Below are 16,181 nucleotides of genomic sequence, written 5' to 3' on the forward strand. Positions count from 1 at the left end.
TTCCCTCGTTCTGTTTGAGAGTGGAACAGTGAGAGAGGATGCTAGTTGTGATACGAGATACCCTCCGCCACGCACCGTATGGTGGATTGCGGAGTATGTATGTAGATGTGGATGTAGACCACGTCAAGGACCACATTCAGTGAGTTTTAAGTGAATGGACCGTGATATTAGAATAGTTCAACTTTCACAGGCGTGTGTGTATGATGTCCGCCTGTCGAAGTGACTTCATGGCGATAAGTTGTCATTTGACGATTTATACTGGGATCTTTCCCGTGCCTGACTTGAGTGGAGACGACAGTTAGTTGGTCGTTAGGTCGGTCGTCGCAGCGGACGACGTACATTTGGTTTTCCGACGGCTTCAGGCTTCTCTCTGTTTGTGCCGACTTATAATTCGTCCGTTTCACAGTGACTGGTATTAGTATTGTGAGTTGTTGGTGGAATTGTTTTCCCGAACCCGTATGTATCTTGTGCTTTTAAATGAGCAGTTATTTTAGTGCTGTCTCAATTTGGAGTAAGGGTTGAGAACGGACATCAGATCGGTTGGGACGCAACAATGAGCAGGTGCGTGTAGCGTGAGGGCAAGCCAGGGCCGCGGGCGGTGTGCCGCCACTGCCGTATCGAGAAGGGACAGTTGCGAGAGCGACGACTTCTTTGCACACCGAACCATGGACGCTTAAGTTCGACTACTCCGAGATCTCGCCTTTGGTTGGCTGGTTGTTGCTCCCAGGGCCGCTGAGCCTGGCGGCAACGTGTAAAGTGTTTCGAGGCGGGGAAATGTTGCAGCCGTCTTTCTCTATTTGTTATTCGTCATTGAATTTAGTATTATTAGAGAAGTGCAACCAGCGGTATGTTCTGTCTTGTGGCCGCTAACGCCCCAGTTACTGCCCTGGAGGTTAGCCTACTTTTCCGGCAGTGTACCTTTCCTCGTCTTGCTGAAGATGTCTGACATGGCGTGTTGTTCGACAGCCTCTTATATTGTACTGTGCAAATTTTTTTGGGATGTCTGCCTTGGTTTTAGTGTTTCATTCGGCCTTGGGTGTTTTCTGAAGAGGTAATGCTGTCTGTCTCTTCGCCTTTGCCTAAAAATATTCCATCATTGTACCGGTGATTGGACGTTAGGCAGATTGGTTAGTCGGTCGGCACTTAAGCTGCCCCTAGTGTGAGTTACCATCTTGTTACGTGAGTACGTCTCTTGGCTGCCTGTCTCACCTTACCTTGTGTTTGAGTTACCTTCCCAGGCCGACCCTTGGAACACTTGCTGAGAACCTCCTGTCCTGATTCCTTAGACTGTGATGTTTGTTTTAAGGATATTTGTAATTTTCTAATTATTATTTGTATGGCCTTCAGACGACAACAATTTCATTTATTTGGTGATAAGGCCTTCAGCCGTATTACAGTAGGTTTTTTTCTAAGCAAACTTGTTCTAAAAGCAAGGGCTTTATTTTGAAAGTGCTATTTGTAATTGTTTTCCTCACTTCTAATTCAGGACTTCTGCCGTTTGTTATTTGAAATTGTTTGTGGCCTTGAGCCGAGTCATAATTTCACTTTTTGGTAATAAGGTCTTCATCTGTCTTACAGTTTGTTTTAAAACGAAGTATTTATCTTAATATGTGCTGTTTAGAATTTTGCTTCTTATTTCTAATTCAGGCCTTCAGCCGTTTGTTGTGTGAGGTTACTGTTGGTGGCCTTCGGTCGTAAAATTGTGGAATTTTTTTCTGTGATACGGCCTTCAGCCGTCACACAGTCAATTGTGTCTTTGTAAGGGATTGACAAACTGCCTATTGACTTCTGGCTCGGGTTATTCGGCCGACGTTCATCTAATGATTTTACTGCTGTTTCGCCGGCACGCATGGCTGGCATAGTCGAAGCTCCACCCTCACCACCGGCAATGTAGGGTGAAGCTTTGACAATGCCAGCCACTCGTGCAGGCGAAACATCAGCGAAATCATGAGATGAACGTAGGCCGAAGAACCCGAGACAGAAGCCAATAGGCAGTTTGTCAACAAGTGGTCACGAAAGCCTTAAGAGTTTTGTTGTAAGAGGTTGTTTTAAAAATTTAATTTCTTTACAAAAAGTTTACGTATTTGTTGTGCAACCGAGAGTAACTGATTACGGTCCCATGCACGATCGTAACCTTACCCTGCCCCATCCCGAGAAACCGGCTCTCAATGGTCATGCGTGAAAATTCCCGCTTCATCGCTGCCTCGGAGATTCTCTGCCCCATCGCTCGTGCTCCGACTCTAACACCACGCCGAACTCATTTAAATCTTGATAACCTGCCATTATAGCAGCAGTAACCAATCCAACAACTGCGACGAACAGTTGTCTTATATTGGCCCTGCCGACCGTTGTGCGTCCTTATATATGTCTGTATTTTAATACGCATGGCTATAGGAGTTTCTTTGGCGCTTCAGTGTATAACACAAGATGTGCATCAACAACAAAACTCTTAATGCTCTGCGTTTATCTTAGTTCATTGCCAAACGCCGTGCCGCGGTCGGTGCTGCTGTTTCCATCAGATCACGAATATAAGCGTCGTCGGGCGCTGCGAGTACTTGGACGGATGACCTATGGACTGTATTCCCTTTGCCTTTGCAAAAGAGAGGACAGAAGGGGTGGTAGCATGAAGTCCGTAATCACCTGTTTTTTCGTCAGTGTCACGGATTAAATTCCAAACGTCTCCGCAGGATTTCGTGAAGTGAAGGAATGCGACGCTGTTGATGATGGCTGTACATCCGTCTGATGGGGACGTAAAGCTCGGCGACACCGTTAGTGCTATTCGAGAGGAGTGGGAGATGTGCCGGCACCAGGTTTCATCCTTCATTCACATAGAAGGCAACTCATTATAATGTGCCAACCTGCTAGGAGCAGACTGCTTTGGAAAAACAAACAGGGAAATGTTCGCACGGTGAACAGGTACTCTAGCAACATAACGCCACAAGAACAACAGTGTTATTTTCTGCTGCACATAGACCATTTCTCCACTATTGGCGAATACATAAATCTATGACACTCACAGTAAATAATGTACACTGTCCAGTCTCATTAATGTGAGCACCTGTCAAAAGCCTTTTGCAGCGCAAACTGCTGTGATACTTGCAGAGAGTCACTGAGGTTCTGGTAGGAACCGATATGCATGTGAAGACATGCCGATTCCAATGCTGCCGCCGACTTAACATCTGAGGTCATCAGTCCACTAGACTAAGAACTACTTAAACCTAACTAATCTAAGGACATCACACACATCCATGCCCGAGGCAGGATTGCAATCTGCGACCGTAGCAGCACCGCGGTTCCGGATTGAAGCGCCTAGAACCGCTCGGCCACAGTGGCCGACGGGGAGTTTGGTGGCCAGGGGAATACAGTTGAGGTATTGTGGTGCTCTTCGAACCAAGCACGTACACTGCGACCTGTGTGGCAGGTTGCATTGTTTTGGTGATAGACGCCATCATGCTAAGCAAAAGGAAACTGCATGTACGGGTGGAGAAGGTTCTCAAGGATAGAGGCATGCTTGTGTTGATCCATTGTGCCTTCAGGAATGACAAGATCATCCCTACTGCCTAGAGCGTTCCGACGATTGTTGGCAGTGTGTTCGTTTTCAGAAGTTTCACGCCGTACACGCCAACAGCAATCTGTCCGATGCAGCGTAAAACGTTATTCATCTGTAACGGCCAACTGTCGCCACTCACGTCCGTTTGTGGTACTGGCGCGCAAATTCCAGCCTTCGTCGCCGATGAATAGCAGTAAGCGTGGGTGCATGATCCAGGCACGAGGTATGTAGACCCATACGCAGCAACTTTCGCTGAACTGTCGTTGAGGAGACACTGTTAGTAGATCCTTAGTTCATTTAGATATTCAGTTGCTTAGCAGTTGCATGCCAATATACCCGCGCACATCTCTACAGCTGTCGTTTACCCCTGTCATACATCACCCGTGGTGCACCTCGGCTGCCACGACGCCAATATTGGATAGCGCCGTTTTGCCATGCACAGGATACTTTAACCACGGTGGCACGCGAAACGTTTACAAACTTAGTCGCTTCGTAAATGCTTCTACTCTTGGCTGGAACATTAATGAGCATGCCCTCTTTGACGACAGATAAATCGCATTGTTTTCGCATTACGAGAGCTATTGTTTTCCGTGTCAGTCGCGCTTCACACGTCTTGCACCGCCGTCTGTGGATGGTTATTGCCAGTTGACGTCGATCATAGCCAGAAATTGCGTTTATTTGACATAAACGTGTATTCTTTGCTTTGAAGTGTTTGCGTAAGAATTCGGCATATGCAAACACCTTAAGTTGATCAAAATCAGAATGTTTGTTGTAAAAGTGCTAATAAAGACCCATCTTTCATCTTGTTTCTTCGTGATTGTGTCTGAAACACTGGGATACGGTTATTACGATGTTGGTGTGTGTTATAGGGATACATTAAATAAAAACATAAGCCTTCAACAACATCAACGCACGTTCACTTTAAGTACACACATCAAAATAAGGTTCGCATTACCTCGGTTCCAGGAGTTCCAAAACCTGTGCAGAAAATTGGAATAGAGATCAACATAAACATCTTTTCTGCCCTTTTTATTGCTCGTGAAAACCACACATTGCGTGTTGTCCCACCATACAGTGAGACCTTCACAGGTGGTAGTCCATACTGCTGTACACACCGGTACCTCTAATTCTCAGTAACGCGTCCTCTTGCATTGATGCATGCCTGTATTCGTCGTGGCATACTATCCACAAATTAATCAAGGCACTGTTAGTCCAGATTGTCCCACTCCTCAACGGCTATTCGGCGTAGATCCCTCAGAGTGGTTGGTGGCTCGTCTACAAACAGGTCTTTTCAATCTGTCCCGCGCATGTTCGATAGCGTCCGCGCCTGGAGAACATGTTGGCAACTCTAGTCGAGCGATGTCGTTATCCTAAAGGAAGCGATACACAAGATGTGCACGATGGGGGCGATAATTGTCGTCCATGAAGACGACTGCCTCGCCAAAATGCTGCCGATATAGTTGTACTGTCGGTCGGAGGATGGCATTCACGTATCGTACAGCAGTTACAGCACCTTCTCTGACCACCAGCGGCGCACGTTGGCCCCACATAATGTCACCCCAAAATATCAGCGAACCTTCACCTTGCTGCACTTGCTGGACAGTGTGTCAAAGACTTTCTGCTTGACCGGGTTGCCTCCAAACGCATATCCGTCGATTGTCTGGTTGGAGGCAATTGCAACACTGATCGGTGAAGAGAACGTGATGCCAATTCTGAGCGGTCCATTCAGCATGTTGCTGGGCCCATCTGTACCGCGCTGCGTGGTGTCGTGGTTGCAAAAATGGACCTCGCCATGGACGTCGGGAGTCAAGTTGCTCATCATGCAGCGTATTGCACACAGTTTGCGTCGTATCACGACGTCCAGTAGCTGCACAAAAAGCTTTATTGAACATGATGGCGTTGTTTCAGGGTTCCTCCGAGCCATAATCCGTAGGTAGCGGTCATCCAATGTAGTAGTAGCCCTTTGGTGGGCTGAGCGAGGCATGTCATCTACAGTTCCTGTCTGTATCTCCTCCATGTCCGAACAACATCGGTTTGTTTTACTGAGAGACGCCTGGACACTTCCCTTGTTGAGAGCCCTTCCTGGCACAAAGTAACAATGCGGACGATTTTGACCGTCTAGGCATGGTTTAGCTACAGACAACACCAGCCGTGTATCTCCTTTCTGATGGAATGACTGGAACTGATCGGCTGTCGGTCCCCCTCTGTCTGACAGGCGCTGCTCATGCATGGTTGTTTACATCTTTGGCGGGTTTAGTGACGTCTCTGAACAGTCAAAGAGACTGTGTCTGTGATACAATAACCAACGTCTATCTTCAGCAGTTCTGGGAACCGCGGTTACACAAAACTTTTTTTGAAGTGTGCAGTTGTGCTAAACAGTTATTATGCAATTTCCTATGAGAATATTTTCACAATAGGGCACCATGTCACGGAAAACAAGCAACATCTGACTAACAGTTCATCCTGTTGCCTACCTATCTGGTTATGAAAGACAGTTCGAAATGTGTAATGGCAAGGAGCAACAAAAGGAGTTAAAGGATAACAAGTTTAAGTTAGTTGTTAGTAGCTGTTTCTGTAACAAAACCTGCAATGACTTTTCGAAACAAAAGTAGGCAGAATCGCTGTTGTATTGAGTTGTTTTATCGAGGAAAGTGGTCTTAGACTGTGTCTGTGTCAGTATTCAGCTGTTTGCCTCATTGGTTTAGTCCTGTGTAATTTTAATTGAGGGGCAGGGGAATTCCTTTACTTGCTCCATTATCGCACACAATTTTGGGGGTAAACAAGTCGCTAATCTCCTTCCTAGCACAGGAATACTAGTATTGCCCAAAACAAGCTTTCGAAGCAGACAGGACAGCGCGTAGTGAGCTCACCTTGGCGGCCGTCGGGCAGCCGGAGCACGATGTCGCGGCCGTCCTCGCGCTTCCAGATGACGGACGGCGGCGGGTCCCCGGTGGCCGTGCAGCGCATGCGCACAGAGCCGCCCTCGGGCGCCGCGGAGGCTGCGCTGGCGCCGTCGTCCACGATGTCCGGGGGCACCACCACCTCCAGGTGGCCCGTCTGCGCATCCAAACACTGCCTCAGACCCAACACTACGACTTAGTCCAGCACAGTGGCAGTACACTGCGTCTGCTTCTGCTGCACGTGATGTTTAATTTAGGAGAGGCACAGTAAAATCTTATAATGTTAACATTTTTTTCCTCTTGCAAAGAGATTATAGAATAGGAGGCAGACTTTTGCAAGCAATTAAAGGTCTTTACATGGATAGTCAGGCAGCAGTTAGAGTTGACGGTAAATTGAGTTCATGGTTCAGAATAGTTTCAGGGGTAAGACAAGGCTGCAACCTCTCTCCACTGTTGTTCATATTATTCATGGATCATATGTTGAAAACAATAGACTGGCTGGGTGAGATCAAGATATGTGAACACAAAATAAGCAGTCTTGCATATGCGGATGACTTAGTTGTGATGGCAGATTCGATTGAAAGTTTGCAAAGTAATGTTTCAGAGGTAGATCAGAAATGTAAGGACTATGGTATGAAGATTAGCATCTCCAAAACGAAAGTAATGTCAGTGGGAAAGAAATATAAACGGATTGAGTGCCAAACAGAAGGAACAAAGTTAGAACAGGTGGACAGTTTCAAGTACTTAGGATGCATATTCTCACAGGATGGCAACATAGTGAAAGAACTGGAAGCGAGCTGAAGCAAAGCTATTGCAGTGAGCGCTCAGCTACGATCTACTCTCTTCTGCAAGAAGAAAGTCAGTACCAAGACTAAGTTATGTGTGCACCGTTCAATCTTTCGACCAACTTTGTTGTATGGAAGCGAAAGCTGGGTGGATTCAGGTTACTTTATCAATAAGGTTGAGGTTACGGATATGAAAGTAGCTAGGATGATTGCAGGTACTAGCAGATGGGAACAATGGCAGGAGGGTGTCCACAATGAGGAAATCAAAGAAAAACTGGAAATGAACTCTATAGTTGTAGCAGTCAGGATGAACAGGCTTAGATGGTGGGGTCATGTTACACACATGGGAGAAGCAAGGTTACCCAAGAGACTCATGGGTTCAGCAGTAGAGGGTAGGAGGAGTACGGGCAGACCAAGGAGAAGGTACCTGGATTCGGTTAAGAATGATTTTGAAGTAATAGGTTTAACATAAGAAGAGGCACCATTGTTAGCACTGAATAGGGGATCATGGATGAATTTTATAAGGTGGCTATGCTCCACACTGAACGCTGAAAGGCATAATCAGTCTTAAATGATGATGATGATGATGATGATGATGCAAACAGGATAATCTAAAGTTTAAATTTCCACCACTAGCACGCTGATAGTTAAGAAAAAGACTCGTAGACTGCTCGCACAAATAGACGGACACTTTCCGTCAGTTTTGAGTAAGGTATTTACCATGTAAGGTAAGGTTTTTTTGCGTTCTTGAGTTTGCACAAAGTAAGTGAGATATTTCAGTGCAGTGGTCAGTCGTCTCCAATGCCTCACATCCATGTTTGAGGCAAGATTCGAACCTGCGATGGTAAGAGCAGTGCTGTTCCGGATTGAAGCGTCTAGAACCGTTCGGCTACATCGGCCGGCCTCCAACGCATTGAACACGTAATTTTGTTGTATTGTGTGGATGTGTTAACCGGGGAATTAGAAACGACGGAGAGGCTCCGTCCCCGCCGCAGCCGCAGTGGTCCACAACCCCACGACGACTATCGAAGTCCACACCTCCGCCGCCCACACCGAACCACTCTTTGAGGGTCATTGTGCGGTTCGGCCCCTTGCGGACCCCCAAGGGAACGTCTCACACCAAACGAGTGTAACCCCTATGTTTTCGCTGTAGAGTAAGTATGGTGTACGCTTACATGGAGATGTTTCCGCAGCAATCGTCGACATAGTGGACCTGAGGCGGAATAAGGGGAGTCAGCCAGCATTCGCTGTCGCAAATGGAAAACCGCCTAAAAACTATCTACAGACTGGGCGGCTCCACGGACTTCAACACAAGTCCGCCTGGCGGATTCGTGCCGGGGACCAGGCGCTCCTTCATAGTCCACTTAGCCGTGCGTTAGACCGCACGGCTAATCGGGCGGACTGATAACGTAACTACTAAACGTGTAAGCCCACGATTGAAGAAAGTTAAACAAAGTAGACGTCTCTGCAAAAGCAAAACCACGAATTCGGCTACAGCTTAGATGTTTGCCGCCCATCTGGAAAAGGGCACAATGAACATTTATTATCTCTTTCCATATGCTTCTATATTACTCACATCCAGTTTATAATTCGTTAAATAAAAATTAATTAAATTTCTCAACTCTTTTGAATTCCACATATGAACATATAGTGAGAATTAAAAATTTGTACCAGACCGAAACTCGCATAAAGATTACCTGCTTGTCGTGAACAGTGGTTTAGAAAAATATTGTAACACTGATGAATTTTCGTCTTTATTAGGATTCCGTGGTACAGTTGTTTTATTTTCAGGATAATGTCATAGTATTACTGCATGAACATGAAAAATCTTGCAATGTATGTCGAGAGCCGAGACACTAATGTTACCAATATTGGAACACTAATGTACAATAGTTGTTCTCTGGCGACAAATTTAACTGTGAAATGCGTGTGAAGAGCAGTTACCTCGTACAAGCACAAAAACTATTCCCTTCAGTTTACTGCGCTGGTTGTGAGAGCTCCTCACTTCTCGTCAAAGATCTGTTGTAGAGATTATAGCCTTCTCTGTTTCGATTGGGTGTGAAGGCATTAAAATTTTGCCAGAATCTGAACTCCAGTCCACCCCCTGAAACGAGGACTGTAATGCTCAGCCCCGCTTTCTTTCCATAGTTTGGGCTACATTGATTTAAGAATTTTGAGACCAACTTTATCATCATCACCATATTCTAAACATAAAAAAAATCTTATGACTCAGCCGCATTCTCATATGTAGTTTCAAAACATTCTACACATTAAATCTATTGTCATTTTCATTTCACAAAAATGTTTTCCCATTATTTTGTTCCATCAGACGAAGGAGTTGCAAGCTTGAATGTGAACTCTACATAATCATTAAAAACTCCTCATTTTCAAAGTTGCTGAAGTGGTATTACTTTCACTACTATGCTTACGCAACTGTCAAGTACCTGAATGAAACTGCTGTTTTTGGGTACTGCAAACCAAGACCAGTTATGCCGTAGCACCCATACCAAGATGAATTTTGATACACCTGGGCCTGGTCATTAGGCCCCATATCTTTCTTATCGTACCCCATATTTGAATTTCTTCCCGCGTACGCGAAGGCACATGAAATAGCGCATTGAACTTTTTTTCCCGTGTAGAACACATTGTTTACATGGCTCGAGATTTGTGATAGTTTCCAGGATTAACTTAAACTTTCATTCCCAGTCGTGCTTCCACCTATGACTTCCGAACATCACTGCCTATATTTAGTAAATGAACTACAGAAAGTTTTTCATACTAACTAAAACCTATATTTTACATATTTACTTTGTGCCGTTAATTTACACTCCAGTCGCTCGTTAAATTTACTTTATTTATTTTTCTGTGTCTAAAATCCAGTTGCCTTTCTAGTTATGAAAAAATAAAAATGTTGTTTACATAGATTTTGGCTGTGCTCCTTTTTCTTTGATTTCAGTAACCTGGAAACGGCGATTACTAAGAAACGCAATTGTGATCACTCTAACGCAGAAAGGTTTTTGTCAACGACATAATATCTCGACTACTAAAATAAGAAAATTACGGTGTTGTGTAAAATGAGGCAAAATCTTTAAAATCTTATCTTTGTAACAGAAAACAAAACATTTCGATAGCTAAGACGGCATACATAAACCGTCTTGGAAGCAGTTACGACAGCTGTCGCTCAGTGTTACATCTCAGGGCACTTGTTCCTCTTGTTGTCTATGAATGACCTTTTATCAGTAAAATTTCTAGATATTAAGCAGGTTCTTCGTTTGAAATGATAGAAATATTGCAATGAATCTGAAATCATGATCATTTTTACAATACGTTGTTACATAAATTTCTGTGTACATTAATGAACGGTATTCACGCAGTTCCTCCTCATTAATTTTACGGAAACACTCACTGTAGGAAATATGTAGGATGTTTGCACCTATAAGTTATTTAAGACATATAATCAGCAGTTATAAATGATTGACATCGTTAAAATTTTTATGAACACAACTCGACCACATATTCAGAACTACACAAACGCTGAAACGAACCTTTACGTTTTCAAATGTACATAAAATAAAATAAAAATCACAGAAATTTGCTTCATTTCATAACAGTAATGACAAATGATGTGATATTTTGGTGTTGCTGCTTGACCCAAGCAAAATTTATGCAAGACAAAAGGTATATAATGCGAAATAGTTCCGTTTTGAGAAAAGAGTTTTCAGCACAGTTGTTGTCGATCTCTTCAGTCTGGTTTGTTGCAACTCTGCATGCTTCTCTATCCTGTGCAAGCCTCTTCATCTCTGAGTACCTACTGCAACCTACATCCTTCTCAATCTGCTTCGTGTATTCATCTCTTGGTCTCCTTATATGGTTTTTACCATCCACGGTGCCCTCCAAAACTAAAGCGGTAATCCCTTGATGCCACACAACATGTCCTACCAACCGATGCCATTTTCTAGCCAAGTTGTGCCACAAATTCCTCTTCTCCCCAATTCTGTTCAGTCGCTCCTCATTAGTTACGTGATCTACCCGCAGCCGCAGTGGCTGCAGAGAAGGAAGAGGCCTTGAGGCAACTGCGTGCAGTCTTCGCCCAAGGCCTCAGTGCTGCAGAACCTGCCAAGACTCCTGAGACCTCGCAGGAGGGCGTTCGCGCGGCTGTCCCAGCGGTTGCCCCAGCAGCACCGCAGGTGAAAGGTGCAAAGAAGACAACCGCCGCCCCGGCGGTACCGATGGCGAAGCCGACCGCTGCGGGAGCGGCCCCCGCAAGGGACCGAGAGGACAAAAGGGCAGCCTTCATCGCACGAGCCCGAGCGAACGGCCTGCATTGCTCCGACACTGAATCGGCGCAGCTCTCTGAACAAACGGAGCTGCTCGGAGCTACACTGCAGAAGGCCCGAGCAGTGTAGTAGAGGAGGACGCCGAACGGCGGCCGACCTCCACCGCTCTGCACAGCCTGATGAAGCTGTCCCAAGTCACTGACGACACGGCGCAGTAGAAGGCGTAATAGCAACGCATGCTTTGCCGCGCCAAATTCCTTTGTTACAGGGAGGAAGCCACTGCAGCAGGCCCGTGAGACTACACTCTAGCCCAGCCGCAGCACCCAGACTGACCCACTTAACGAACACGCAGCACATACGTAACGATGCACGGTACCTCACGCTACCCTTACCTCACCTTGCATGCTCTGTCTCAGCTAGCAAGCCGCTACTGCCCTTACTACCCGTCCTACTGTCGCAGGTTTTTTTTTTCCCTTGGCTCTTGCCTTGGCACTTTTTCTCCTCTGCCCTTACAACCGCTACCCTCCAATCGTTTTCGACCACTTCTATCTCCTGATGGACCATTTCAATGAGTAATCTTACCCAGACGAATGGATAACATCACAGACCGCATCATGTAACGCCTCATTCAAAATCTAACATGTTTACGGAGGTGACAGTAGAACTTTTGGTTTGGTCACCACGTTGGTGTGAGCGTGGAGGGACCCCATCCTTTATTCCATCTGTTCATCAGCATTCTTCTGTAGCACCACATCTCGAAAGCTTCTATTCCCTACTTGTCTAAATATTTATCGTCCATGTTTCACTTCCATACATGGCTACAATCCAAAAAAATACTTTCAGAAAGGACTTCCTAACACTTAAGTCTCATCTCAATGTTAATGAATTTCTCTTTTTCAAAAACGCTTTCCTTGCCATAGCTAGTCCACATTTTATATCCTCTCTACTTCGATTATCGTCAGTTATTTTGCTACCCAAATGGCAAAACACATCGACTGCTTTAAGTGTCTCATTTCCTAATCTAATTCCTTCAGCGTCATCTGATCTAATTCGACTACATTCCATTATCCTCGTTTTGCTTTTGTTGATTTTCATCGTATATCCTCTTTTCAAGACACTGTCCTTTCCGTTCAACTGCTCTTCCAGTTCCTTTGCTGTCAGAGACAGAATTACAATTTCTTCGGTGAACCTCAAAGTTTTTACTTCTTCTCCGTGGATTTTAATTCTTCCTCCAAATTTTTCTTTTCTTTCCTTTATCGCTTGCTCAATATACAGGTTAAAAAACATCGTGGATAGTCTACAACCGTACCTCACTCCCTTCTCAATCATTACTCCCCTCGACTCTTATAACTGCCATCTGATTTCTGTACATATTGTAAATAGCGTTGCCATCCATGTATTTGACCCGTGCAACCTTCATAATTTGAAAGAGTATTTCAGTCAACACTGTCAAAAGCTTTCTCTATCAATGATAGAAATGTAAGTTTGCCTTTGCTTAATATATCTTCTAAGATAAGCCGTAGGGTCAGCATTGGCTCGCGTGTCCCAACATTTCTATGCAATCCAAACTGATCCTCCCCGAAGTCGGCTTTTACCAGTTTTTTCATTCACCTGTAAGGAATTCGTGTTAGTATTTTGCAGCCGTGACTTATGAATGTAAAGTGTGTGAAATCTCGTGGGACTGAACTGCTAAGGTCATTAATTCCTAAGCTTACACGCTACTTATTCTAAATTATCCTAAGGACAAACAAACACACCCATGCCCGAGGGAGGACTCGAACCTCCGCCGGGACCAACCTTACAGTCCATGACTGCACCGCCTGAGACCGCTCGGCTAATATCGCGCGGCGTGACTTATTAAACTGATAGTATTTTTACCTACTTGACCCTCTGCTGCCTTCACTGCTTCATCTCTCAGATATACCCATTCTTCTTCTACTGTATTTCTTTCCCCTGTTCTTGTCCATCTTCCCCTAACACTCTCTCTGAAAATCTCTACAAAATCTGGTTCTTTCAGATTATCTAAGTAGCATATCATTAAGTTCTTAATTTTTTGCAGTCTCTTTAGTTTTAATATACAGTTCATAACCAATAAATTGTGGTCAGAATCCACATCTGCCCCTGGAAATGTCTTACAGTTTAAAACCTGGTTCCTAAATCTCTGCTTTACCATTATATAATCTACCTAAAACGATCTTTGTCTTACCATTATATAATCTATCTGAAAACATCTCAGTCTTACTATTATATACTCTATCTGAAACCTTCCAGAGTCTCCAGGCCTCTTCTGCATATACAACCTTCTTTCGTGATTCTTAAACCAAACGTTAACGATGGTTAAGTTCAGCACAGTATAGTTCAAATAGTTGGGTATTCCATCTACTTCTTTCCTTGAAGATATTAGTGCAGGAGCAGCATATTCCCATTTTTTCACCCAACAGACAAATTCGAAAAATTAATTGTAGAAACAGGAATAACAGGCTTAATGGCTTAAGTGTTGATTGACATAAAACTGCTTTCGGTATAAAACACAGCTGAAGATAAATATTACATACTGTGCCTATTAGCTACTAATTCTTTCCTACCTATTGGTGAATTTCTCATGAGTACTAACTGATCCTCATATTGTCAGTTATATCACATAATTTGCGCTCAACGTAATGTTCGACTACAGCACACTGTAAAAGCAATGATATGTTACTTACTTCTTTATTTTATTTAGCCATTCATTTTCTTATGGGATTTAGGGAATTCAGGCCTTCAGTTGCATCTAATCAAACATCCTAGACACTTTTAAGAGGTGGAACAGTCTAGACAGATATTTGTAGCATTCCAAGATTATACCTCTCCTTCAACTGTCAAGTTCACACGCTCTCAGTCCCCATCAAGGTCATCTGCTCGCTCTCAAGGTCACCCTATCCTCCTCTTTCCATTCCCTCTAAAATTCCCTGCACCCCCTACGTCCCCCCTTCCTTTCTGTCTGTTCCCAGGTGTGTTGTTCAAACAGTTTTAGAAGGCTGACATCTCTCATACCATATGCTGTATGGACAGATGCCATTCCAGCACATATAGTCAGGGAGGGGAAATGAAGTAGAGATAGTTTAATTGTAAGGGGAAATGAAGCGGAAGATAGTATAATTGTAAGAGAATGAGAGTAAGAGAAAGGAGTTGCCTTGATTGGAAACAGGATGGGGAGACCTTGATGGATGGGGATGGAACATTGAGGGAAAATGGGAGTGGTGACCTTGGTGGGTGATTAAGGGAGTAGCGGGGAAGTGTCAGAGTTGATAAGACTGATGTAGACTGTAATCTGTTCTGGAAACCGAATTTAACCACTACTAACTGAGAACCATCTACAAGTATGAGACAAACTACTTGACGAAATTATTCTCTGGCCAGCTTTCGGTGTAAGGATTTATTATGGCAGAATTACCTAATGATTGATAATTATGAGACTGTCTTCCCATGTGACAACTTGACATACAATTTAATTACGCCTTTATTACCATTTCATGATGTTCATAGTGCATAATTTGAATTTCTATATATCTTGACGAAATTCTTAGTGGATTACATATCACATCTGAAGATATCAGTAAATGGGCGAAACTCGTATTGTAAATATTTCAGTAATCTGGCGATCTAGGTGTAATAAATTATTATATGAAGATTTAAAAGGTACATGCTTATCGTATGACAATGTCTCAAGTCTTAGAAAGCTATCGGTATTATATTTAGATTAGCTGTGTCTTCTTATGGCTTAGATTGAGACGTACGTTTTGTACCCATTTTGATGCTAAATAAACGTAATCATTCGTGTCACAACGACAGAAACAGTACTTGTAGGTGTGGCATTTTGATACAGTCCGATGTCATCTGAATACGACAGAAGATCGTAACAATAGTCTGATAAGCAAATCTTCTACTCAGTGAAATATAAATACAGGCACCTGTAACTATTCGCTTATAAATTATTAATTTATTTTCACGAATTATATTTTTCGGGCCATTTTCAGACTAATTTTCAGATTAAATGCAGACGTTTACGTGTTCATGTTTGCAGCACATTGCTGCTTCATGCAGCAGTGTGAGCGGTATTCGTATCAACAAACAACTTACAGGTTCGATTGTCATTGTCTATCAGCCACACTTTGAAGTACTATTTGTTATCATCTACTACATGTTATCATATTGTGTAAGCTCTTGAGTGTCACAAGGAACAGAACTACAACAAAAAATTTTACAAAGTTGGAAGTATAGTGAAGAATGCTTAATTCAATGGCTAATAAGTAATGAAAATAAAAGCTTTGTGTCACATAAAGTAACGTCCACCGCCTAGCAAAATGCCAGGGATAAGATAAGTAAACTTATGAAGATGAGCCTGGAAACGCTGGAGAATGAGTTCATGAACGAAAGTAATATTTCATTCTTAACTGGTCACAGCTCTCTGCATTTATATTTCATTCTACACGTTATCACAAGATTGTACAGCTCCATAATGGATAAATTTATTTATTTTTTGCCTTATTTTTAGCTACAGCGCCATGGGGAAACTTGTGCGCACAGCAGTGGGCAAATGTTTATTTCAATCATAATATCAAGTTTTATCTAACGTACAGTTAAGTTTGTTTGCACTTGTCTATGTCCTCGAAAACCACTTAACTCGGGA

The 16,181-nt window shown here is 43.6% G+C and overlaps 1 protein-coding gene across 1 annotated transcript in view; it reads right to left on the bottom strand.

Annotated features, from left to right (window-relative positions):
• The window catches only part of LOC126272947 (lachesin-like), a 384,023-nt gene that overhangs the window by 39,141 nt on the left and 328,701 nt on the right, over positions 1-16,181 (bottom strand). Inside the window, exon 5 of the mRNA XM_049976245.1 lies at positions 6,421-6,607. Coding sequence (XP_049832202.1) covers positions 6,421-6,607 — 187 coding nt within the window. The remainder of the gene's footprint in view (positions 1-6,420; positions 6,608-16,181) is intronic.

Source organism: Schistocerca gregaria, chromosome 5, assembly GCF_023897955.1.
Source record: "Schistocerca gregaria isolate iqSchGreg1 chromosome 5, iqSchGreg1.2, whole genome shotgun sequence".
NCBI lineage: Eukaryota > Metazoa > Arthropoda > Insecta > Orthoptera > Acrididae > Schistocerca > Schistocerca gregaria.